At 45.7% G+C, this 26,539-nt stretch overlaps 1 protein-coding gene across 2 annotated transcripts in view; it reads left to right on the plus strand.

Annotated features, from left to right (window-relative positions):
- LOC137521973 (dual specificity tyrosine-phosphorylation-regulated kinase 1B-like) overlaps window positions 1-26,539 on the plus strand; it is a 152,671-nt gene that overhangs the window by 111,348 nt on the left and 14,784 nt on the right. For both annotated transcript variants that reach the window (XM_068241952.1, XM_068241951.1), the window contains exons 2-6: window positions 13,425-13,573; window positions 15,839-15,958; window positions 17,337-17,525; window positions 20,613-20,760; window positions 22,347-22,633. In XM_068241952.1, the coding sequence (XP_068098053.1) occupies window positions 13,508-13,573; window positions 15,839-15,958; window positions 17,337-17,525; window positions 20,613-20,760; window positions 22,347-22,633 (810 nt within the window). In that variant the 5' untranslated portion in view covers window positions 13,425-13,507. The remainder of the gene's footprint in view (window positions 1-13,424; window positions 13,574-15,838; window positions 15,959-17,336; window positions 17,526-20,612; window positions 20,761-22,346; window positions 22,634-26,539) is intronic.

The following is a 26,539-nucleotide window of genomic DNA, read 5'->3' on the forward strand; positions in this document are numbered from 1 at the left end:
TAGACCAGTTCACTCCCAATCAATGGCCAAGCCATTCACATTGATCATATTGTTTATCCACCTGGATTATATATTGATTTACCAGCCTTGACTGTTCAGACTTCCACGCATTTGAGGGTTGTTGTGTTTTTTTTTGTTTTTTTTTTTACAATAAATCTGGCACGGATAAGTCTTTCTTATGCGTGGTAGCATATTTCATTGCATATATTGGGGTGAAATACAGTACTCAGGGTTTAGAATTCACTGTAGAACATAAGTAATATGGCAAATCTCGCCTAGATTTATTTAAAAATGTTCATTATGTAGCCGTACCGTAGTTCGCAATACTCACCAGTCATGTACAGGTAGTCCCCGACTTGCAAACGACCCGCCGACACCAACGGCACAAAAATGGGAACAAGTAAAACGTTTTTCAAAAAGATCTTGATTTATTAAAAAATCTATTGAAAAAATGAAAGAAAACATTTTTAAACTCTGTCAAATGATTGATTTGAGGCATTACGCTATACTATACTATACAGCCACTTCTGAGTTCTTCATACACATTTTATGCATTTTCAAGCAAACCTGTGGTTCAGTGCTGGGACCCTCTGGAAATTTTCATGGCGCACTGCGGCCACATTCGTTCAGATGGGAGCACAGCTATGAACTTCTAAAGGGTCCCAGTGCTGGGCTGGTGGTCTCTAGGAGGACATGGGAAGCTTCTGTAGGATCCTGAGCCTTTCCTCTATTGAGGGAAGTATGTAACTTTCTTTCCTTTAAAGCACACCTGAGGTGAGAAAGATATGGAGGCTGACATTTTTCGTTTTAAACAATGCAGATTGCCTGACAGTCCTGCTGATCCTTTGCCTCTAATGCCCTTAGCCATAGATCCTGAACAAGCATGCAGGACTGAAGTGTGACAAGATTAGCCACATGCTTGTTTCTGCTGTAATTCGGACACTACTGCAGCCAGAGAGAGACCGGCAGGACTGCCAGGCAGCTTCCATATCCTTCCTTCGTCAGGTGTCCTTTAAAGTCACATGTTTACAGTAGTAGTGGCAGTCCTGAGACCTAAACATCAGCCCTAGTTCCCATCACTTCACACCCCTCACCCATCCTTCCTTTCCCTGGCCTTGCCCTTCAGAGCAGTGGATTAGCAGGAATGACTGGTTTTACTTTTCCACAGTTCTCCTTCAAGATCAAACTGTTTCCTTACAGGGCGCCTGAAGTGAGAGGGAATATGGAGGCTGACATATTTCCCTTAAAACAATGTGCATTGCACGGCTGTCCTGCTCTTCCTCTGCCTCTAAGGGCCCGTTTCCACTTGAGCCGCACGGCGTTGCGGAAACGCTGACTGGTCCCATCAGCCGCGCTATGCACAGCTATGGGATTCGCACAGATTCGGATTGAAATGCCATCCGAATCGCTAACACAAGAGATTCGGCCGGAGGTGCCATTGTTCTGTGTGTCAGTTTCCCCGCGCAATTTGCCTGCGGAGAAACTCTGCGGATTCGGAGAGAAAACCGCTCCTGTGGAAACGGGCCCTAATACTCTGAAGTGTGACTAGATTAGCTGCATGCTTGTTTCAGGTGTGATTCAGACACTACTGCAGCCAATGAGATCAGTAAGACTGCCAGGAAACTGGCATTGTTTAAAAGGAAATAAATATTGCAGCCTCCATGTACCTTTCGGCTTCAGATGTACTTTAAACCTCGTACTCCTTCTGGACAGATCATAGCCAGGAATCTGTAAGTACAGGCACTCTTATAAAGTTGCTAAATGTTCCGACATGCCAGATCTTTAAGTCAGACAAGCAGCTGCATAGTTCCCGTGTACCCCACACGCTGGAAGCCTTTCTACGTTGTGCACTGCGCCATTGTCTATCCTCCATCTCCACATAGACAATGCACATTGATCGGGTATGCCTGAACAATGTGTCTGTAGTGCACTGCAGGGTTAGCGGCATTATCAAGCTTACCCCCTAATGTCTGTCTGCGTGCAGTGTTCTCCCCAGGCTCTTTTAGCTGGGTGCTCCACCCGGCTAGTTTTGGTGACCACCCGGCTGTCATTGGCTCACCTCCTATTCTGTAAGCAGAGTTGCGCACAGACGCACCGGCCCTGCATTCTCGTGTGTGTGTGTGTGTGTGTGTGTGTGTGTGCGCGCTTTCACAGTATTTTCTAGCAGTGATTCTACACATTATAAAACAATGTCGTTTAGGGCTGAAAGATAAATCGAATTTAAACCGAAATCGCGATCACCAAGATCATGGTTTCGGAATTGTCAGTGGCGAATATCGCAATCATGTAATTTCCACATGGGGAAGTTTGAAGAAGCGGCTTCAAACTTCCCCAAAGTCCCAGCGCGTGCGGCCCGCAGCGTTAGACATGCCTTCCAGACGAGTCCAACGCTGTCCATCCTTTATTACCGTCTGCCGGCTCTTGTGCTTGGTAAAACTCCGGGTTCCTGTATGTCATGTGACATACAGGAAGTATTCCATGCATTAGAGCCTGCAGGAGGCAAAGTGAATAGATGGGCATCGCTGGACTCGTGCTGGAAGCTATGTCCAGAACTGATGCCGCTTGGGGGACAGAGGAGGCACAGAGGATACACAGGAGATCCAGAGGGGGCACAGAGAGAAACAGAGCGGGTACAGAGACACAAAGGGGGCAAGAGAGAGACCCAGAGGAAGCATGAAGAGGCAAAGGGAGCAGAAGAGACAGGGGGACAGAGGGGAACAAACAGGCACAAAGGGGGAACAAAGCTTGATTTGAAGAAAATCGTCAATCGAATCGAAATTGCAATTTCGGACAGAAATCGCTCGATTCAATTTTTTCCTAAAATCGTTCAGGCCTAATGTCGTTTGAAAATGACCGCATGTGTAGAAACCCTGATTGCATAATCTCAGTAACTGCCACAGGCAGCCACCTCATTTAGGTCTTCTGGTTGGCTTGTAGTTTAGCTGCTAGGCAGGCTAGTTAGTAAGGTTGCAATGTGCATGGTTCCCTACTGTAGGATCTAAATCCTACTAGCGTTGCACGGAAGCGTTTCTACTCATCCCTGCTGCAGGGGAATTGTAGGGAAAATGCAGGTTCAGTGGTGGCATTCACATTCGTTTTCAGTGCCAGCATTTCGTATGGTAGTGCATTTGGGAAACGCGGCCTGTAGCACCTCTTGGCTGCCTCATGGACCTCCCACTAAATGGATGCTGCACAACCACCACACTAAACTAGCGGGAAACAGTGCTAGCCAATGGCGATATGGTGTCCATTTCTAGTGTGAAACTATCTCGAGCACCCCGTGACACAAGAGCGGCACAGAGATATTGAAGAAGGTCTAAACATTAGGTGTGAATCATTTTGAAATAATACTTCACCTCCGTAACTAAAAATTGATATTGAGGTTTCTTTAAATATGATTGGTACACATTCATCACTATGTAATATTGCCTGCAGGTATCGGCCAGAGATTTCCAGCATGTCTAATTGCCACTGACCTGGCTACGGATTCTGGGGCTACCAGTCCTTATCTTAGCCAGCCAAAACAATCGTGGAAGGTCATTGTGGACAAGGAAATTCAGTGCATGTTCAAGGCCTTAGCTAGCTCATAAATTAATATTATCATCTCTCTCCGATCCCACCACCTTAAAGTAAACCTGTGACAAAGGCGGCACACGAGTGTATACTTACCTGGGGCTTCTTATAGTCTGTGGGCGCCCTCTGTGTCCATTCAGTCCCCTCCGTTCTCCTGCTGTCAGCCCCGGTAGGGACTACTGTGCATGCGCAGCCCTGGCCTGTGCAGCTACGTGGCCGTGCTTGTGGGCTCGCCTGCGCAATTAAAGCTTTAGGTGTGCAGTAGTTCCCGGCTGTCTTCTGAGGCTTACTGCGGGAGAAGGGGCGGGACTGGACGAACACCAAGGGAGCCCATGGACTGCAAGAGGCTGGGGAAGGCCCCAGGTAAGTATAAAACCTTGTGTTGTCTTTATCGCAGGTTCTCTTTAAGGGTGTGTACACACATCCACATTTGATTAACCACTTTAACTACCCTCATGGTCTACCTACACAATCCGTTCAAACTATTCAAAATCTGTCACCCCTCATACTGCGTGGAGGTGGTAACATTGGCCAATCAAAACTGGATGTGTTTATACACCCTAAGGACAACTGATTTTTTTTTTCGATTTTTATTTGGGGGGGGGGGGGGGGGAGGGAAATGTATTAATAAATCTGTTCTGTCACGGTAGTGTTGGTGCATTTCCAGATGTATCTGCCTGTGGTCAGTGCTGGCAAGCTTGTTTATATGGAGCACAGCTGTGTATGAGGCTGGTGCTCAGCCTGGCCACCATCTTTCTGCAGCCTCGTCGGAGCACACTGGGTGGATGCTGATGGTGCAATCCTCCCTCAGATGATGTCTGATCAGGCAGGACTCTTGTAGTATAGAGATTGTGGCGTTTTATCTAACGCTGCAGCAGTTTGACGTCAACACAAAGGCTCTCGCAGAACGGCATTAGCTGCACAGAGCCCAGAGTGTCAACACGCTAACATTGCAGCACTAATATCCAGGAGCTGCTGCAGATCTCTCTCTCCTGCAGGGAGGAGTTCTCCGGTTTCCTTGCCAACCCAGGACCGGCTGCTGGCAGCTGTGTGTAGTCAGCTGTGCGCATGGTGGTATTATGGGTAGCGCTGCTGATACAGCACAGCTGACTTCTCCCCTTTTTTTTTTTATTTTTAGACTAACCCTGCCCATAGATACTAGTTCTTCATTGGATACCTGCGAAGCTAGTCCAACCAATTAGAGGAGCAAATTAGCAGTACTTTCAGCCCAGAAAGCAGCATGTCTGCAGGTCCCTGGTGGAAAGACATGCATTCCTGCTAGCTGAGTGTGTTATGTAAGGCAGGGAAGTTTTCCTACATGGCGATTGCTTGGTTTTTATATATTTTAGCAGCAGCAGTAAGAGCAAGATACGTGTCCTGCAGATCTGTGCTCGTCTGGAAGGCTTGCTAGCATGCACTTTACTGTGTTATGCTTTTTAATCTTCCTTGTTTTTCTGCTCTACTGTTGCTTAGTAACCAGTACATACACTGTCTAGCCGATCAGACTGTAAGTTATCTGTATGTCTATTGAGCTTCATGGATCACTAGTATTTCATTTAATATACACACGCCAAAAAATGTGCGTGACTGTGTATATGCGTGTGTATATATTATGTATGTATGTATGTATGCGTGTGTATATATGTATGTGCACAAACAAACTCACACACTCACTTTGTACAGCAGCACAAATGTACCAGGAATCTGTATTGCCACATGCTGCATCTATTGTAATTTCAATTGATAGTCTGCAAAAACTCAAATCAAAATGACAACACAGAGCATTTTTTTTTTGGTCAATTGGGGGGGGGGGGGGGGGGGGTGGTATATCAATAGCCGTGTGTATTGGACAATGCAGCTCTGCAGTTCGATAGATTTTCAATGGAGCATATTGGCACACACTCGGTTCAATAAGATAATTGAATGGACTATCATACAGCCAATTCTCTAAATGTATGGCCACCTTGAGGGGACTTGATCCCTCTCCCATCTGATTCAGATCAGAGCGGGATTGATCGGTTTGCCACACTGGGTAGCAATCTATGCGTGTATGACGAGCGTTATTTTGTTGAGATCTGCCAGTAACCACCTGTGAGTGTGACAGCAGGCTGTCTGAGTGGTACAGCAGTGTGTTTGTATTGCATTGGGCAGCTCAGAGGGCACTGCAGTGAAGAGACATCAGATTGGCATATGATCTGCCTGATGTTGTTTGTAATACTCTGTGATCAGCTTTTTACATTGGAAATATTGATGGAGAATTGCAGTGGGCTATTCTCACAAGTGGACCTGCTTTTGCTTTTGTTTACATGGTCCTACAGCAATGGGTGGGGAAGAAATGCTTTGCCTGTTTGTCTGCTGACTATATGAAAGAGACATCACAAGTGCTGCTGGGGAAGCCACTGAGGACGGGTCCATTTTCAGTAGTGGGTCCCCAAACTTTTTCGGTTAGAGAGAACCCGAGGCGGGGTTCCTCCATCGCAATCCATATACAGAGGCTGGGTCTGTCTATAGAGCCCAGCCTCTGTTGCTCGTTTGTTTCCTCCAAAGCCCCCCCCCCCCCCCCCCACGCGCTGTCAGACCCCATAAATCACAGCTGCGCTGGAGACACGCAGCATGACGCAGCCGGCTGTGTTTATCTCACTAATGCCAGTCTCGCCGCTCCCCTGCCTCCTGAATCGCTCCGGTCCCCTCCCACGTCCCTTCCCTCGCCGCTGATTGGAGGGAAGGGACTCGGGCGGGGACCGGAGCGATTCAGCAGGCGAGACTGACAGTAGTGAGATAAACACAGCCGCATAGCGCGGCTGTGTTTTATGGGGTCTGACGGCGTGCAGGGGGGGGGGGGGGGGCTTTGGAGGGAACTAACTAGCAACAGAGGCTGGGCTCTATAGACAGACCCAGCCTCTGTATAAGGATTGCGATGGAAGAACCCCGCCTCGGCTTGTCTTTAAAGGCTGGGTCAACATACTTCAAACTAATGGGGGCTGGAGTATACATAATACTGAATGATGTAGAAAACATTGCATTGAACCTAGGTAGGTAGTGTAAACTATTACCTGTGTACGCGTGCCACCCTTTTGTCTCCTATTTAACCAAAGCAGATATTATGCCCCCAATACAGCATGTGCAGATAGTAAAAAAACTCTTTTAGCCAGACCGTGAAGCATACTCAGGGAGCAACCTGTCATCCAATTGGACAGCAGTGTCACCCAATATGGAATTGGATTGGAAGCCAGTGAATGACTGCTCTCTGGCTTCCCTGTAGATTGATTGTACCAGCAGTGCTATTCTATATGCGGGACATCAATATTTAAAGATGCCGTGGACCAAATCTATAAGTACATTTTGTGAGTGGGGGGCCGGTGAAAAAGTCTCAGGGGGCCGCATTTGGCCCACGGGCCTTAGTTTGAGGACCCCTGCTCTAACCTGTGAGGCCTGTGCCGGAATACAGTCCTGATCGTATTTTGTGTGCTCTGCTATTGCATGTTAGGCTCAGTTCACACCACAAGACAGTCATTTTGCAATATGATTTTCAGTCGTTTTTAAAGATCAACTGAAGCAAGAGGGATATGGAGGCTGCCATATTTATTTCCTTTTAAGCAATGCCAGTTGCCTGGCTATCCTGCTGATGCCTCTATTCCTTTAGCCATAGCCCCTGAACAAGCATGCAGCAGATCAGGTGTTTCTGACATTGTCAGATCTGACAAAATTAGCTGCATGCTTGTTTCTGGTGTGATTCAGACACTATTGCAGCCAAAGAGATCAGCAGGACTGCCAGACAACTGGTGTTGTTTAACAGAAAATAAATCTGGCAGCCTCCATATACTCCTCACTTCAGTTGTCCTTTAAAGGAATGTGCGTTTTTTGCACACTCCTTAAGCAGAATCACTATGAAAAAAAGTTACAGGCAGCAAGATTTTCATTTTCAATAAATAGAAATGTTGCGTTGAGAATACCCTCCTAGGAAGGCCTAGCACAAGCCCTTTGCCAATCGTTGGGTATCGACAAGTGCAGCTCAAATGCCCTCCGTGTGATTCAGCCCTCGAGGCATCTCCCCAATTGCATGGTTTACATTTCTATGGTGTTGTGAGCTGCTTGCAATTTACTGTCAGGTCTCATGCTGGGTACACACGGTACGATTTTCCGTACGATAGATGGATCCGATTGATAAAATCCCTCATGTCCAATATTACTCCCGATTGATTCTGCGCTCGATTTCTCATAGAAGTGAATGGAAAAAGATAAGAAAAACGAGCGAAGATAAGATAATTAAGCAGAGAATCGAGTGCAGAATCGAGCGAAAAAAGATCAAGTCCAAAAATTGCACGGAAAATCTTACTGTGTGTACCCAGCATCAGGCCATCCAGCGCGTTATCTGCCCACCCATTCCCTCTCGTATGTTTTACATTCTGAATTGTTGTGATTCAAGTCTGTTTGTGCTTCTCCAACCCAAAGCTCAGTCTGCTAGCGATCAATTAAGAATGGAGCACTAGCTAATACTGTTTTCATTTTGTATAAGAAGCGGGACATTAGTTGATCTGATCACTCTGTGTTGCATGAGAGCAACCCGACTCCATTCAATGTGATGAGATTGGTCAGGCTTTGTTCCCACGTCAGCTGAGAATGGACATTGGCCTTAATTCACTAAGCTTTTCTCCTGTCTTTAAAAACTCTTCTAGAGTTGTTACCATGGTGATAAGGCATGTAGTATTCAGGAAACATTTTACCTCAGGCAAACCTACAGTTAACTCTTCTGTCTTTAAGTTAACTCTTTAATCCTTAAAATAACTCCAGAGTTAAAGACAGGCTGTTCATTAACTGCGTGTGAAAATAACTACAGAGGTGGTAACTTAACTACAGAGGTGGTAACTTAACTACAGAGGTGGCAACTTAACTACAGAGGTGGCAACTTAACTACAGAGGTGGCAACTTAACTACAGAGGTGGTAACGTAAGGAATGAAGAGATAAGATAACTCTCTTACTTGCCTTATTATCTCCAGCATGATCTTAGTGAATTGAGGCCATTGTGTGTTCTCTGCTAATTGCAAAACTGACAGCGACCGACTCCTATTTTATGTATAGGAGCCGATCACATTTGTCAGCCTGCAATTGATCTGTTGTGGTAAGCGTCCCGCACTTCTCTGCAGACCACTATAATCCTGGAAGAATAGATGAGTTCACCATATAGCCTATGGTGGTAACTCCTCTCTGCCCCGGGCTACAGCCACATCACCAGAGCGGACAATACACTCTCCACTTCACCCGCGCCGCAAGTGATCCGGTGAGAAGTGGGAACTGAGCCTAAGTCCTCTCACCCAGCTGTGGGTCACATGCAGCAATGTGCGGGTGCATAATGGTTACATTCTTAAGGTACCCGCTAATAACACAATCTCTTTTCTGATCTTACCACTTCTGTGTAGCATGAGGGGCTAACGGTTTAAAATCTGCCTGGTTGAAGTTTTTGTACAAGAGTTAAATGACTGCCATATCCAGCCATAAAACAAATCACCAGACGACTGCCCTCTCTCACCAAGTCAGTCTGGAGCTCTCCCCTTTATTTAGTCACATGGGGTATGCTCAGGGGGAAGCGATTAGTCTGTTGGCTGAAGCCACGCCTCTCTTCTGACGGAGAGCCTATCGTGAAGCCTGGCGTATACTGCCTGGGAGAGGGTCAGTGAGCAGCCAGCTGGAGTTATGAGGATTTTTATACTGGCGCAGCATGTTTTTTATTTCTTTATTTTGCAAAATCTTAAAAAAATGAAAGTGTGCAAAATTTAAAGAGTACCTAAAGCCAAATTGACAGAGCTCACAATGACAGGCTCTGTCTGAATGATGGGGGGGGGGGGGGGGGTGCAGGGTTAAATACTCACCTGTCCTGACATCTTCCCTTCTGCAAGGGAGGCAGAGTGATCTCATACCAGAACAAGCCCTTGTATTTTTTCCCCCCCCCCTACAAATTGCCGCGGCCCGCCCCAGCTCAGACGCCGCAGCCTGATTGGTGGCTGCTGAGCTAGGGGCTCGCCACAGCCACGCAGGCGGAGGTTTCCAAAAACCTTTGGCCTTCTTCAGAAACATGGCCTCTGCAGCACTGCCGTGGAGAAGGGGGGAGCGTCGCCTGAGGATGTCAGGACAGTTACAACCGCCCCCTATCTGATTTCATTCAGAGAGAGCCTGTCGTTACAGGCTTTGTCAATTTTAACCTCAAGTACTCTGTAAATCTCTATAAAATACATACACAACTTGACACTTTGAGCCTTTTTTTTTTTTCTTTAACTTGTTTACACAAATATCAGCTGTAGAAACGGGAATGTCAAGAATGTGCTGATTGCTGCTATGTGGACAGGACTGCTACTCTTCCAGTAATCCTGCGCACACTGAAAGGAAACTCTGCACTGATTTAATAAAAAATATGAAAGGCCCTCCCCGTTTGGGAGGTTTGTAAATACTGTGGCCCATTGGTGGGCAGGCATTACTTGAAGGGGGGGGGGGTGGTCTCGTCTGTATGTGCCCTGCTATCTTCTCCAGCCAGACCTGCAGGTGCCGTAGCAGTGCTGTGCGTCATCAGCTGCCGCAAGACATGCTGGGAGATGTAGTCCTTCAACGTGAGTCCCTCTCCCGGCGTGTGTTGCGGCATTGCTGTGGTGGGTACTAGGTTGTTCTTCTTCCCTGGTGGGAATTAGCGTTGGTGTAGGTGGTCTGTAGGAGGTTTTGTTGCATGCACGATTCAGGATGCCTGCCTTGCAAGCTTTGGGTACTGTAGGGAGATGTTAGAAGAAGAGGCATCTGAGCAGGAAGAGTGTGGGACTGTTTATATTTGGCCATTGTGGCAGGGTGCTGGTTCCCTTATTTATATTTGGCCATTGTGGCAGGATGCCGGTTCCCTCATTCATATTTGGCCATTGTGGAAGGAAGACTAGTGCCCTTTTTAAGAAATGTTTGAAATGGTTTCAGTATTGGGCTGCACAGCCAAAGCTAAATGGATGTTGTTGGAAACATTATTTTGAAAAGTTATTTTGAGATGCAAACTACATCGGACTTCCAATTAGACAAGACACAGAATATTTATATAGTGCTTTTCTCCTGGCGGCCCAAAGCGCCAGAGCTGCAGCCACTAGGGCGCGCTCTATAGGCAGTAGCAGTGTTAGGGAGACTTGCCCAAGGTCTCCTACTGAATAGGTACCGGCTAACTGAACAGGAAGTGCCAAGATTCGAACCCTGGTCATTAAAGCCCTTAAAGTGTACCAGAGAATTATACATACCTGGGGCTTCCTCCAGCCCCCGTCAGGCTAATCGGTCTCTTGCTCTCCTCGGCCTTCTGGATCCTCCGTTAGAAGCCACAGTAAGTTCGCCAGTTATGCGCACTCCCACAGTCGGAGTGTGGGTGTCTGGCCCGTGCATGCACAGTATGCCCCCATTTCTCGGATTTTCAGCGGCTTCTAAAGGAGCATCCGGCCGGCAGAGGACACCGCCGAAGGACCAATTAACCTAAAGGGGGATGGAGAAGACCTCAGTATGTATATATTTTCTCTGGTTTCTTTTAAAGAGAACCAGATGTGTGTTTAAAGAATGCTATCTGCATACAGAGGCTGGATCTGCCTATACAGCCCAGCCTCTGTTGCTATCCCAAACCCCACTAAGGTCCCCCTGCACTCTGCAATCCCTCATAAATCACAGCCATGCTGTGAGGCTGTGTTTACATCTGTAGTGTCAGTCTCAGCTGCTCCCCCGCCTCCTGCAAAGCTCCGGTCCCTGCCCCCATCCCTTACCTCCAATTAGCAGGGAGGGAAGGGATGCAGGCGGGGACTGGAGTTCTGCAGGAGGCGGGGAGAGCAGCAGACTGACACTATAGAGATAAACACAGCCAGCTCTGACAAGCTGTTTGTCAGCAGCGTGGCTGTGATTTATGAGGGATTGCAGAGTGCAGGGGGACCTTAGGGGGATTTGGGATAGCAACAGAGGCTGGGCTGTATAGGGAGATCCAGCCTCTGTATGCAGATAATATTCTTCAAACCCACCTCAGGTTCTCTTTAACCAGTACACTATCCAGCCACTAGACAGACCACACTTTAAAAAATGATCATACACAATTTTTTCAGTTGATTCTTTGGCAAAATCCGCTAGTAATTGATGATCCAGCTTGCTGGCCCGATAGATTTTGGCAGAATATTGGAGGATATTGATATTGAGCTGCAAGAGGTCGGCAGACCGCATCGCTGCTCGGCATCGTACAGTGCAGCGCTGTGGTGCAAGAGATTTTTAAGAGCGTTCGTGTTAAAATTTATTAAAAAATCTCTGCCTAGTGTGTGGATCACTCTGGTCAGATTTGAGAGGGATTGATCTGATGGTCAAATCTCGAAGTGTATGGCCACTAAGTTTTTAGGTGTGTCCGATAACTGGCCTCCCTGTTGTGGTATAGCTGCTGCCTCTGACTCTTTACATGCAGATTTTGTAAACAAGAGATTTGCATGTGACTGCATGACCTCACTCTGACTCATCAGTCACTTGTGTGCCAGGTGTTACTCCCATACAGGGGGAACATCATGTATTCAGGACGACATTGTACAGACCTCTGACTGGCGGAACAGGAAGGACCACTCCAGCGAAAAATGTAAGCAGTTAAAAGCTGACAGGTTTTGGACTTGTCCATCTCCTTATGGGGGATTCACAGGGTTTTAAAAAGCACTTCCTGAACGACAGTTGCTAAATCTAATGGCCAAAATGTTGTGCAAGTGAGTAGGAGGTTGGCTGGCAGTTAAACTGCTGTTCGGCAAATGCTTTTGAAAACGAAGAAAACTCTAAGAATCCACCATGAAAAGATGGACTTAGTCCAAAACCTGTCGGTTCTGTCAGATTTTAACTGCTTACTTTTTTCTCTGAAGTGTTCCTTTAAAGATGGTCTACCACGAAGTGCTTCTTTACAATCTGTTTAAGAAATGACTCTTTTTTTTATGCTCATGCCCCTTTAAGGTGGCCACTAACGGTCCAATTTCTAAAGAAAAATCGTTCGAGCGATCAGAAATTCTTATCGGATTGGTTGTAAATAATCTCCGTTGGTGGACACAATCCGTTATGAACGAGTGAAAAAAAAGTCGTCCGAATGAATTTTCGTCTAACCAAAATTTGGATTTTCCTGTTGGTTGTGATAGGAAGCAAAGATTGGTTCGTTGATGGTGTAGTGAACGATGTATTACAATATTTTACTTCCGATCAGAATTTCTGATCGCTCGAACGATTTTTCGCTAGAAATTGGATCGTTAGTGGCCACCTTTAAACAGCCAAGCTATGTATAGGACTGTGCAAAGTTTGTGAAACCGTGAAAAATGCTTACTTGCCATCCTGGACTGAACTATTGGAATGGAAGTTGAACATTTTATAATAACCCACATAATTGGAGGATAAAAGTTGTGAAAAGGCATATGTGTGAGCTGAGCTTACCTACTGGCTAGTAAAGCAGTCCATCACAAGAAAGGGCCAATAGGAAGGTTTGAGGGGAGGGACTTCCTCACACTCCAAGCAGCAACTCCATTTCTCTTGGGTGTATGTCGGCAACATGAAACCTTTTTGCTGTGTAGTTTTCACGGATCACAAACGTTTATGTACTGCGTTATCTTATGTTTAGTTTATTACTCAGTTACTTAAAGTGAACTGTTGAACTTGATCTGCTGAATGATCTATTACTAGACCATGACGACCATATCATAGCTCTGAACCTGATTCATCCGCTCCATTCAGGCATTCCAGTAAATGTGCTACAGTGACTTATGATTGCTGCTGTTCACCAGCCATTTCCACTTGGTGTGAGCAGGTTCTGCTGGCGATGGGCACTGATCTGTTCTCTCTCTCTGTATTTCAGGTGGCAGCAGTACAGGATGCAAGTCCTCCTCCTCCTCTTTGTGTCTGGCTGCCCCTTTTGCCTTTGTCCCCACTGAGGCAAGCATGTCGAGCCAGCACAGTCACGCTCCTTTCTCCAGCCTCCAGTCATCAATGGCTGATCATCAGCAGGTAAGTAGCTCTCCTCAGGTGACTGTTTACATACACAATATGTAGTGGAAAGCACAGTCTGTTAGGCTGAAGATAGTCTTGTTCAACCCATTTGAACTTCCCCACAGATGGGATACTTGAAGGACAACTGTAACAAGAGGCGATATGGTGGCTGACATATTTATTTTCTTATAAGCAATACCAGTTGCCTGGCAATCCTGCTGATCCTCTGCCTCTAATACTATTAGCCATAGCCCCTGAACAAGCATGCAGAAGATCAGGTGTTTCTGACATTATTGGCAGATCTGACAAGATTAGCTGCATGCTTGTTTCTGGTGACTGCTAGGCAACTGGTATTGTTTAACCGGAAATAAATATGGCAGCCTCCATATTCTTCTTTAGTTGTTCTTTAAGTGTACTGGCTTTTGCTTCCACAGAGGTATGCTGGGTGCTTGTCCAGGGCCTCCAAGTACCTCAGGGGCTCCCAACATTGTGATTGTGGAAGTCACAAAAACATTACAACTTTATAGTGCTTAAAGTGGATCCGAGATGAAAAACTAACTATAACAAGTAACTTGTCTATATATCTTATCTCAAGTTTAGATGGTTTACACAGCAAATCTAGCTGCAAACAGCTTTAATAGACTAGGACAGTGGTTTCCAAACTTTTTTGGTTGAAGGCACCCTTGATGGCTTTGAAATTTTTTCAAGGCACCCCTCGGCAAAAACAACTACAGAAATGCCGTTATGACCCTTAGCAGGCGACGACTCACTCCAAGTAGCTAGTGATGCTTTTTAGGCACTGTGATTCCTCTCATGTTCAACTTCAACAATGGTTGCGGGGACTAAAGGTTAACTCGCAGGTAATGCAGCCACATTGTGGATCAATGTGCAGTTGCATTACCTGATGGTGTTGCATAAAGGATGGGGATGCATGCCGAGGCACCCCTGAAAGATGCCCGAGGCGCACGAGGGTGCCGCGGCACCCAGTTTGTGAACCCCTGGACTAGGATTATGTCTTCCTTTGATACAATGACAGCAGCCATGTTGTTTGTAAACATTACACACAGGCAAGCTTATCTGCATATTGAGCAAAAAAAACCTAATCTCCCGGTCTTTAGCCGACAGTATGCGCGTGTGTACGCACTGTCGGCGGACTGATAAGGCTGTTTCTGAGCGGATAGTTCAGAAACAGCCTTATCAGTCCGCCGACAGCGCGTACACACACGCATATTTTTAAAGTGGATCCGAGATTAACTTTTACTCATCGCATAATTGTGTTCCTTTCCTATTGTTGATAGGGCATTCCTCAAGCCAAATACTTTTTTGTTTTAATAATCTATTTCCTTATAAACTAAATAAACCACGCCCACAGGTTTTCAGAGAGCCTTGGCAGTAGCAAGGGCTCATGGGAGCTCAGTCTGGGCAGGAGGAGGGGGAGGTGTTACTAGCCATTGATTTCAAAGGCAGAGGGGAGGAGGAGGGATTAGGTTTTTTTCACAGGCTGATGGCTGGAGATGCAGATAAGCCTGCCTCTGTGTAATGTTTACAAACATGGCTGCTGTCATTGTATCACAGGAAGCAATAATCATATTCTATTAAAGATGTATGCAGCTAGATTTGCTGTGTAAACCATCTTAACATTAGATAAGATATATGGACAAGTTACTTGTTATAGTTAGTTTTTCATCTCTGATCCGCTTTAAGCAGATCCAAACTATTGCACAGCACACAATGAAAATTCCACTTCTAGTTGCTGACAAAATTTACATTTGTGTGTTTGTTTAGCTAGATCACACTGTCTCATTAGTTCTTATCAGCAACTGTGAATAGACAGCAGGAAAGCTATGTTAAGGCAGTAAACATTGAGCCATTTCAGTGCTTCCTGCACAAGTGAAACAGTTTAACTTCAGGGGTGTTTTTTTTTTTTTTTTTGGATTTCCATAAATTCATAGTGAAGACTTTTTTTTCCTATAAAGGTTATCATGCTTTGGCTTATATTTTAGCACTGAGCACATTGAGTTTAGTTCTACTACCACATTTATGCACAGATGGCTTTTTGCTTACTGTAGACTGTCAGTTCTTGGACATCGGGTAACCCTTAAGTGTCTGGTCATTTGTCCACCTGCACAGATTCCACAGTTAAAAGCTGGTTAAACATTTATCTGTTGCTCCCCTAACTTACCAGAACATGCTAACTGCAGCTCCCAAGATGTTTTCCCTCTATAGTAGAGCTACTCTGTATGTTTTATAAAGTTTTTTTACCCTCATGTGCTTCTTTCTCAGGTCCTGCCAGATATGACAATATTACAACGGCGGATTCCATTAACTTTCCGAGACTCAGCAGCTGCACCTCTGCGGAAGCTTTCAGTGGACTTGATAAAGACTTACAAGCACATAAATGAGGTGAGAGGGCGTTTCCCCATTGATAGGCCTATGTAATGGAGTATGGACTAGTGACATAATGAGGCAGGCATAGTGTTCAGGGAACATTGACTCCTGTGCTTACCTGGTCATCACACTTGTATTGCAGCTTTCCTCTAGGCGTAGGCATCAACACATGCATTATTCACAGCCTCTGGTCCTCTTTCCTGTATGCCTGTGGAGCAATCCCCATCCACTAGGCCTCAGAAAGTGCATAAAGCTGCATAGCTCAGTGCAGGTGGGCAATAAAGCCCTTATTTGCAGGGCAGCCTCAGGTGAATGGCACACCATGATCCTTCTGCATTCAGGCTTTACATTTTGTCTGGAGTAGCTCTTGGGAGGAAGTTAATATGAATCATAATGTCACATTGTAGCTTCCTCACAAGCATGGGCTGTCACAGCAATCTGAGGACAGGCTGCTCAGTTACAGCCGTAAAGAGGACCTAAACTCTTCCACAGGAGAGAAGGAAAACACAGCTACCCTGTTTGTATTTAGAGGTAACAGCCTGTCTTATGCTGGGTACACACAATAAGATTTACTGGCAGATCGATTATTTCAAACATGTCCAATCTGATTTCCAAGCATTTTCCGATTGTTTTTCTATTGAAGTGAATGGAAAATGGACGGGAATCGATCGGGAGTCTGATCGGACATGGAAATAAATATGGCAGCTTCCATAGGTCTCAAACCTCAGGTTCCTTTTAAAGGACAGTTCAGAGTAAAAAAAAAATACTTCTGGCAGCTGATATGCCCCTCGCCGCAGCTCCAGTGTCTGACCTCACCAGGTCAGCATTTTCTACGTGAGCGCACCGCTCGCGATCGTGCTCACGTAGCCTGGTGCAGGCGCAGAACACTCCAGGCCGCGCAGGCGCAGAAGATGCCGATCTGGTGAAGTCGGCATCTGCAACGGAGGGGACACCGGAGCTGCGGCAAGGGCCATATCGGCTGCTGGAGGAAACCCTAGGTAAGTAGATTTTTTTTTCCCCCTCCGTTTTCTTTAAGGCAGCCATACTCTGGTTACGATTTGTCAGGCTTGATCACTTTGCTGGAATCTGCCAGTAATCCATTGACCCAGCATATTATACTACTACCCTCCCTGGTCTCTGTGTGCTGCTTACTGCCCTCTACATCTCCCCTCCATGGGCAGCACCCGCCACTTACCTCGGTGCTGCAGCCAGCACTGGAATGTTTTAGAAACTCTTGGAACTTTAGTGTTGTCTGCCATATTTTGCTTTGAGGAAACCTATGTAGAATCCACAAAGGGGGACCCATGCTCTATGGCTGTCGGGATCTGTCCATTGCTGCAGATGTTTATGCCCTGCTCCTTCCTTCATTGACCACATGTATTTGTCTGATCAGGTTTATTATGCTAAGAAGAAACGCCGAGCCCAACAAGTGCCGCCTGAGGACTCCAGCACCAAGAAGGAGAGGAAAGTGTTCAACGATGGCTTTGATGACGATAATTACGATTACATAGTGAAGAATGGAGAGAAGTGGATGGACAGATACGAGATAGATTCACTGATTGGGAAAGGATCTTTTGGACAGGTAAATACATGTAATCACATCAGAGAGCTTTTATTGTTACGTCAAGGAAGAGCCATCCATCTGAGCTCCGTCACATCAGCAAACGTATCGCGTCTCTACATGTCTGTGGTTTGTGTGCTACTCACTATTGCCGGACTTGTAGATAGACTACAGTATTACAATCCACTGTTCAATACAGCTGTCTTACGGTCTCAAGTGCATTTTTCACCTAGCAAATAAGATCACATTTTTCTGTCACTCCTATTTTACATCAGATTGGCACTCAGTATAAAGTTATCGTGACGAACGCCCATGTAAATGTAATTTAAAAAATGTTATTTAGGGAGTCACATGCCTTTACTACTTCCTGTGTGCTTGTTCCTGGGGTGGGGCCTCCTTTTTGCCACCAGTACCACCGGTTCCATAGTTGTTGCAGTCCTGTTCACAGCAGACACTCAAATGCACATTAAAGTGGACCCAAATTAAAAATAAGATTTCAGAAATAAAATCTGTTTTCTAAATTATAATGGTAAATAGCAGCCTTTTTTCAGCTGCATGATGACAAATATAAAATATTTTACATGTATTGGAGGAACCCCTCCCTTCCTTTCATATTGCCGGGATTTTTCCGGCAGACTGGTGGAGGAGATAAACAAACAAAACACAGGCTGCTACTGATGTCACAGGGGAGGTGATCTCAGCTTGTGTGAGATTTCACATAGACGACGCCCCTGTGAGGGAGGGTAGCTGATGACAAAAACAACTCTAATACACCACTGTCTACTTGACATATAAACTTTATTAAATACTGTATAAACAACATACCCTAAACCCATTAAAAAGAGCAGTACTGCGATGATCTGCCTAAGCTATCCACAGCCGGCTGTGTCACATACAACGGTCTCCACTGCATACAAGCACCCATTCACATACATTGGTCATTATACTCCCAGGAGTTTTCCATAAGATGTCTGCCTGCAGCATACAGCCCCCGCATGAGAAACAAGGGACATACCTGGAGTCATTTAAGTTAAGCTTGCTGCAGGCAGACATCTTATGAAAAACTCCCGGGAGTATAATGACCAATGTATGTGAATGGGTGCTTGTATGCAGTGGAGACCGTTGTATGTGACACAGCCGGCTGTGGATAGCTTGGGCAGATCATCGCAGTACTGCTTTTTAATGGGTTTAGGGTATGTTGTTTATACAGTATTTAATAAAGGTTATATGTCAAGTAGACAGTGTATTGGAGTTGTTCGTGTGGATATTGTTTCACTACTGGCTCCCCTAATTAGGGTAGACATCAATTTTTCACAAGTTCAGGCGCAGGATATCATTGGATAGTATTAGCTGATGACAAACACACTCATGATCTAAAACCTCCTACTAAGCTCAGAAGTAATGGCTGCCACCTGTATAACCCTAGTTATAAAAAGAGAAGGGTGAAAAGCATACACTGAAATGCTCATAGGCTTGGAGTGTTTTCTATCTCTGTATGTGTCAGAGTGGTGCAACTAAATATTTTGTATTAAAAAAAATGTTTGGTTTGGGTCCGCTTTAAGTCTCTGGCAGTCAGGCCTGCCAGAAGAGGTATCAGAAGTAAACCGTGCCATGGTCCTCAGCAGGGGGTGAAAAGTGGCAAAGATCAGGTCTCGCCCCCTAAATTTCCTGGTGAGATCACTGCAGAAAACAAAGTACCCATGTCAGTTTTAAAGGCTGTACCCACACTAGGCACTCGATAAGGCTGTCCACCTTTTCTTATGCCTGGCATACACGGCTCGACTGCAGGCTTATCAATCGAGCCGCTGATGGCTCGATTGATAATATCCGACAGGTCCGATGACCTGCTGGATAGATTCCCCGCTAGATCCCCGCCGGCAGACAATAGCGGGGAATCGAGTGGCTGATAAGGAGCGGGGGCTAATCGGCCGCCGGATCGACCGTGTATGCCCAGCATAATTATGTGTATAAGGCTTGGGTGGGTCAGCACACTATTTTAAAGAAAAAAAAAAAAAAACTTGTCTGGTTGCAGGCAGTCTTCACCGAGCTCATAATGGACTTTAGTGAGGGTTGCTGAAAAGATAGGGTTTAGTGTGTCTGGTCTCCTGCGTTCACCTCCCCCCGTGGCTGAAACTGTGTGGAGGAGTTGCTGCCGCCGGCAGAACTTTCTGTACTGGGCCTTTTTTTTTCTCCCAAGTAGTTTATAAATCTCAGTATTTCTGAATTTTTGATCAATTAAAAGTTTTTCGGCTTGTGCAATTAGACATTATCGGAGAAGAAAAATCTTGAAGCAAACCTGGGTCAAAAATGAGCTGAACCGGTCAGATATTTTATGACACCGAATTTTAACGAGATGGACTCAAAAGGTGAATTTTTCTGTAGTTCTATTTCAGGGGTCTCAAACTCGCGGCCCTCGATACAATATTTTGTGGCCCTCGCCGACAAAAGCTTCCTTTATAGTTCGCTTCAGTGCTCCCAAGTAATCCGCCGCATCCCCAATACTAAACGAGGGCTGCAGAGCCCCCAAATCTCCCGGGGGGGCAATCCGCTGGCATTTCCTGGAAGGGGCAGAGCTTTCAGCTTCAGCTCTGCCCCTCCTGACGTCAATCGCCGCACTGATCGCCGCCTCTCCCCGCCCCTCTCTGTGAAGGAAGAGTGAGAGGGGCGGGCAGAGGCGGCGATGCGCCACGATTGTGAAATCCCTTATGTGGCCCAGCCTCATCCTGACTTTGCCTCCTGCGGCCCCCTAGGTAAATTGAGTTTGAGACCCCTGTAAATTAGATACTTCTCCAGATGTGTGATGGCTCCAGATGTTTGGATATATTTCAGCAGTCTGAAGGCTTGTATGGCCTGTTGGGGACAGCACAGTGCCCGGCTCACAGGCTGCTCAGTACTTCCACTCCTGCCTTCACAGGGCCGGTTTATGGGGCCCTAGATCAAGCTTAAGCAGGGGACCCCCTCCCTCGCCTCTATGGCTTCGCTGGCCCTGTGCCTTCAATACATGTCAAGATAATGGCCAGAATAACAGGCATTTGATTGTGATTCTTTTTCCGGTCTTCTAGTAGTAATGTAATGGTGAACTCTAACTTGCCATATTTCATTTCGCAGGTGGTGAAGGCGTATGATCACCATGATCAAGAATGGGTTGCCATTAAAATCATCAAAAACAAGAAAGCATTTCTGAACCAGGCCCAAATCGAGCTGAGGCTTCTAGAGCTTATGAACAAACATGACACAGAAATGAAGTATTATATTGGTAAGTATCAACACTTTGGGGGGGGGGGGGGATTTCTGAAGTGGAGGAGGGGCTTGATTGCTGCGGGGTGTCCCTGTGTTGTGAGGTCATCATGCAGACACTCGCTATAGAACATCCAGGCAGGTATGGGAGGGTGACTATGAGGAATAGCTGGGTAGCAGCACCCATATTTCACATTGGCCAGATTTGCCTTTATCATGCACACTGTTTATATATGTCCAGTTTGTCTGGGTATTCAGGGTCCCTGACCATAGGAAGTCCAGCATGCTGACAAACCTTTCCTGTACTGTGCTTATCTTAGTGTAGTTGACGTATTTTACTGATTTTAGCTCCGTTTTACATTGTGGTTTTTCAATATCCTTTATTTACATTACAAAAATGATTCAGCCGTAGTTTATACTTCATGTTTGCTGAAGTTCTAATGAAGACCTGCTGGCAGATAAGGTGTGTAGAGAGGGCCACATATCCACTGGTAGAAGCAATGGGAACAGGTGTTTGTTTTACAAGTGGAGAGGAACACAGTTTATTTACTTTACTACCGATGTAGACTGCGAGCCAACAGCTTTCATTGTGTATATTGAAACCTATGGCTAAGGCTGCGTTCCCACTACAGAGGAAAACACATTTTTTTTTTCCTATTTTTACTGCATTGGTTAATTAGGATTCGTTGACATTTTTGACTCTGCAATGGATCTGCATTTTTGTGCTGTCCATGTTTTTTTGGGTGAGCAGATACATTTCCCATAAAGCCAATGGTTAAAGCACACCCGGGCACCAACCCGACCTCAAGGGACGCTACACTATCCATGACCCCCCAATCCCCTCCACCTGTCCAATGTCTGGCTTAATTGGCTCCCCAGCCTTAAAGGGGACCTGAAGCATATGGAGGCTGACCTATTTGTGTCCTTTTAAACAATACCAGTTGCCTGGCAGTCCTGCTGATCGTTCAAGCAATCGGTAGTTTCTGAATCGCACATCTGAAACAAGCAGGTAGCTAATCCCAGTCAGACTTCAGTCAGAAACCTCTAATCTGAATGCTTGTTCAGGGTCAATGGCTAAGAGTATCAGCAAGACAGACAGGAAACTGGTATAGTTTCAAAGGGAATGGATATGGCAGCCCCTCACTTCAGTAAAGCACTTCAGTTCACTTTAAGTCACTAAAGCAGATACATTACATTGTCGAGCAGTATCTTGTTTTATGACATGTCACACACATTTAAGCAGGAGTACACTACAGCTGCATACACACAATAATTGTTGCCCAATCGTTTCCTGATAGTTGTACAGACGCTGTTCTGTGTGTGTGTGGGAGGGGGGGGGGGGGGGATCAGGAGGTGCCCCACTGCAGGGAATACAATAGGCTATAGAAGTATGGATCAGTATATGACAGAATGCTGTCATCAGTGCCGTCGGGGGAACTCTATAATCTCAGCTTATAGAAGGATCTCGCCATGAGGTGTCTGGCCAATGAAAGTCTAGTATGTGTACATAGCTGAACATTGCATGCTCTTATGTTGCTGTTGGATTGTAGAGATGTCTGTTCTGGGCACACTGTAACACCTCTTCTTCTTCTTCTTCTCTTGCAGTGCATTTAAAGCGGCACTTTATGTTCCGGAACCATCTCTGTCTGGTGTTTGAATTGCTGTCCTACAACTTGTATGACCTATTAAGAAACACAAATTTCCGCGGCGTTTCCCTGAACTTGACCCGCAAGTTTGCTCAGCAGCTGTGCACAGCTCTGTTGTTCTTGGCCACTCCCGAGCTCAGTATAATTCATTGTGACCTGAAACCGGAAAACATTCTCCTGTGTAACCCAAAACGCAGTGCCATCAAGATTGTGGACTTTGGCAGCTCCTGTCAGCTCGGGCAAAGGGTACGTTCAGCCCTGGAAGCATTGCTTCATGTAACGGTCTGGTGATACAGTTCTCTGTGGATGTTTCGGCAACAGTTCTTGGTTCTATGTCACACCTGTTTCAGTGCATATTTCTAACTTTTTTTTAAAAAATCTTCTAATAAGGTCAGTGTTCTTTTTAGCCAGTTGCTCCACCCAGCTAATTTTGGGGAGCACCCGGCTGTCGTTAACTCACCACCTCCTATTCTGTAAGCAGAGCTGCACCGGCCCTGCATTCTTCACCACCCTCCACCTCTGCCCCGGGTCACTCCACATGGTTTCTTTTCCATGCCACTTAGCTGGAAAAAAATTCTGGGGAGAACACTGAAGGTTGTCCAAGAAATGTGGTAATTACCGGTAATAGTGTTCTAAAGCCATAGTGCTTATCTGGGTTATGTAAAGCCTGGTACACACCTCACAATTTCCCATTAGATAGATGGGTCAAATAGATCATGTCTGACAGGTCCGATCTGATTTCTGATTGTTTTTCTGATCGATTTCCATAGATTTGATCAGAAAATCGATTGGAATCAGATCTGTTGGAAATTATCTATCAACCCATCTCACTGATGAGAAATTGCATGGTGTGTACCAGACATTATACTTTTACAGATGTTGATTGGTCTGAGAGAAAGACATGTATTTACCAGTTCATTCCTACTTACAGGCTAAAATGTATTTTCCATCTCCTAAAGGCTACCTTAAAGGTAAGCTTAAGTGAAGGAAAGAAGTTGACATTTACTTACCTACGGCGTCTTCCAGCCCCCTGTTTTGCCGCTGTGACCCCCGTTGTGACTGCCTCAGTGGAGAACTAGTGCGCATGTGCGGCACTGCGCTTTTGATCACGCTCCTGTGGCCGGGATATTTGCACATGCTCAGTTCGTGCAACTGCTCAGGCGCAGAATGCTCCCAGCTATGGAAGCGTGATTCTGGAGACCTGTGCGGGCCGGGCTTGTGGTGACAGTGGGGCAATCTGGGAGGACACAGAGGGACCTGATAGACTGTAGGGGTCTAGATAAAGACCCACATAAGTCAACTTTTTTTCCTCCACTTAAGGTTCCCTTTAATGAATAATTGTATAGAAATCTAGCCGCAGAGACCTCGTTGCCATGTCAGTCCACGGTGGCCGTTGTGAACAATAGTAATGTCCTATCCTCTCTACCCCTCAAATAATGAGGGATACAGAGGCCAGGGTTTCAGGAGGTATACAGGGGCCAGGGTTTCAGGAGGTATGCAGGGGCCAGGGTTTCAGGAGGTATGCAGGGGCCAGGGTTTCAGGAGGTATGCAGGGGCCAGGGTTTCAGGAGGTATGCAGGGGCCAGGGTTTCAGGAGGTATGCAGGGGCCAGGGTTTCAGGAGGTATGCAGGGGCCAGGGTTTCAGGAGGTATGCAGGGGCCAGGGTTTCAGGAGGTATGCAGGGGCCAGGGTTTCAGGAGGTATGCAGGGGCCAGGGTTTCAGAAGGTATGCAGGGGCCAGGGTTTCAGGAGGTATGCAGGGGCCAGGGTTTCAGGCGGTATGCAGAGGCCAGGGTTTCAGGCGGTATGCAGAGGCCAGGGTTTTAGGGACTGGTTTTGATGGTCCAGGAAGAGCTTCCAGTATCAGCCATGCGTGGCCATTGCTCCTCTTCTTGCCACATGGCCTCCTTGTATACCTCCTGGTTTCCCTGGCAGACCACAGCTGCCAGTGTGGATTGGAGGGACACTGCGGCCAGGTCTCTGTAGCCAGACATGCTGTTCCCTCAGCTGACTTGTGGCAGGAGAGGTGTGGACTGAAGCCTGTGATCATTGATATAGGCAGATGAGTGACATAGCTGATATATAGTCCTCCAGGACAATAGTTGGTTGTTAATGTAACTTTGTTGTGGTTTGCAGAACGATAGGCAATTTTAACGGACAGTAAAATCGATTGCCCTACTTTAAGAAAAAAATAAAATGCATAGATTCTGGAGTTTGCAGTAGGCAAGAAAGCGATTTGTTTGTAGCATTTCAGCCTTTCCTGTGTGCCTTTTTCCATTGAACTGAAAATTAGCATGGGAATGAACACCAATCCCAAACCAAATATGGACAGCCTGCTGCAGTTTTTCACACGCAGCACTAGTTTTCCTGCGAATTGTGTATACTGTATGCTGATTCTCAATAGCTCTGCACGCTTTATGCGAAAGTTCACATTTTTAAAGCAAAAATTTGCATGGGTTTTTTTAAGAGTGGTTAAGAGGAAATTGTTAGAGGGTGTCATGTTGCTATGCAGTGCAGGAAAACTCATGTGAAAATTTGCTTAACAAAATATGCATATAATCGCATGGAAATCACGCACACAACACTTTTTTTAATTTGTGGAAATGGGCCCTGCTTATCAATCACAAATGGTTGAATCCATCTAATTCATGATTAAAGGGGCACTGCAGTGAAAAACTGTAAAATTTAAAATATGTGCAAACCTACAAATAGAAGTACATTTTTTCCAGAGTAAACTGAGCCATAAATTACTTTTCTCCTATGTTGCTGTCACTTACAGTAGGTAGTAGAAATCTGACAGAAGTGACAGGTTTTGGGCTAGTCCAACTCTTTATAGGGGATTCTCAGGGATATATTTATTTTCAAATGCACTTAGTGAATGGCAGTTGCTCTGTCCAACTGCCAAAAAACTGTGTAGGGAGAAGGGAAGCTGGCCATCATTATTTAATTCCTTTTTCGGGAATATCTTTATAAAGAATAAAAGCCTTGCTGGGAATCCTCTATGAAGAGATGGACTAGTCCAAAACCTGTCACATCTGTCAGATTTATACTGTGACAGCATTATAGGAGAAAAGTAATTTATGGCTCATTTTACTCTGGAAAAAAATGTACTTCTTATTTGTATATGTTTGCACATATTTTCAATTTTACAGTTTTTCGCTGTATTCACCCTTTAATGAAATGCTTTCACATGTCTAATTAGGCAAAAAAAATGTACTGTGTATAGCCAGCTTTACAAAACAGCCAATCTGCTTGTTGCAGACAGATTGGTGGCTGAACCAGGCAGCAGACTCACAAGTTTAGCATTCTTCGATTCAGATATTGGGGCCCTTTCAGAAACATGCCATTTAGCTGCGTGATTGCCGTGGCCATGCACCCTTCGTTTGCACAGTAATGCAGCTGAAAGCTAGTAACCACAAGCGTGTCGGCGTTTGACACATGGTGCAATTACCGTTGCCCGGTAAAACGCACTGCCTGTTGTGTCCAGCCTGCTCATAAATAGGAGTGGCTGACGAGCAGTTAAAGTGGACCTGAACTCTTGCACAGGAAACAAGGAAAAAAGAGAAACACACCCTGTGTGTTTTTAGAGAAAGCTGCCCTCATCTCCAAGTAAACACCAGTGTAATTTGATCTCTCAGCTGTGTCAGCGCAGAAATTTGACAGCCAATATGTAAACACAGGATCTTAACCCTTTGTTTGCGTCCGTTAAAAGCAGGAAGCAGGCACGCTTTACATTTATTGCAGGATATGTAACGCCTGTAAAAAAAAAAAGTTTTTCTTTAAAGATTATGCTGCTGTTGCTTCAGGTCCACTTAAAGAGAAACTCCAACCTAGAATTGAACTTTATCCCAATCAGTAGCTGATACCCCCTTTTACATGAGAAATATGATTTTCACAAACAGACCATCAGGGGGCGCTGTATGACTGATTTTGTGCTGAAACCCCTCCCAAAAGAAGCTCTGAATACCGCGGTACTCTGGGCAAACTGCCACAATGTAACAATGTTCACAGACAGGAATTAGCTGTTTACAGCTGTCTCGAACAGCCAAAACAGCTAGCAGCAGCTACATAACCTGCCCACAGTAAAAATGTCACCATGTAATGTCAGAATGTAAATCTGGGAGAGGAAAGATTTTACAATGAGCAAACAC

This window comes from Hyperolius riggenbachi, chromosome 6 (genome assembly GCF_040937935.1).
Source record: "Hyperolius riggenbachi isolate aHypRig1 chromosome 6, aHypRig1.pri, whole genome shotgun sequence".
NCBI lineage: Eukaryota > Metazoa > Chordata > Amphibia > Anura > Hyperoliidae > Hyperolius > Hyperolius riggenbachi.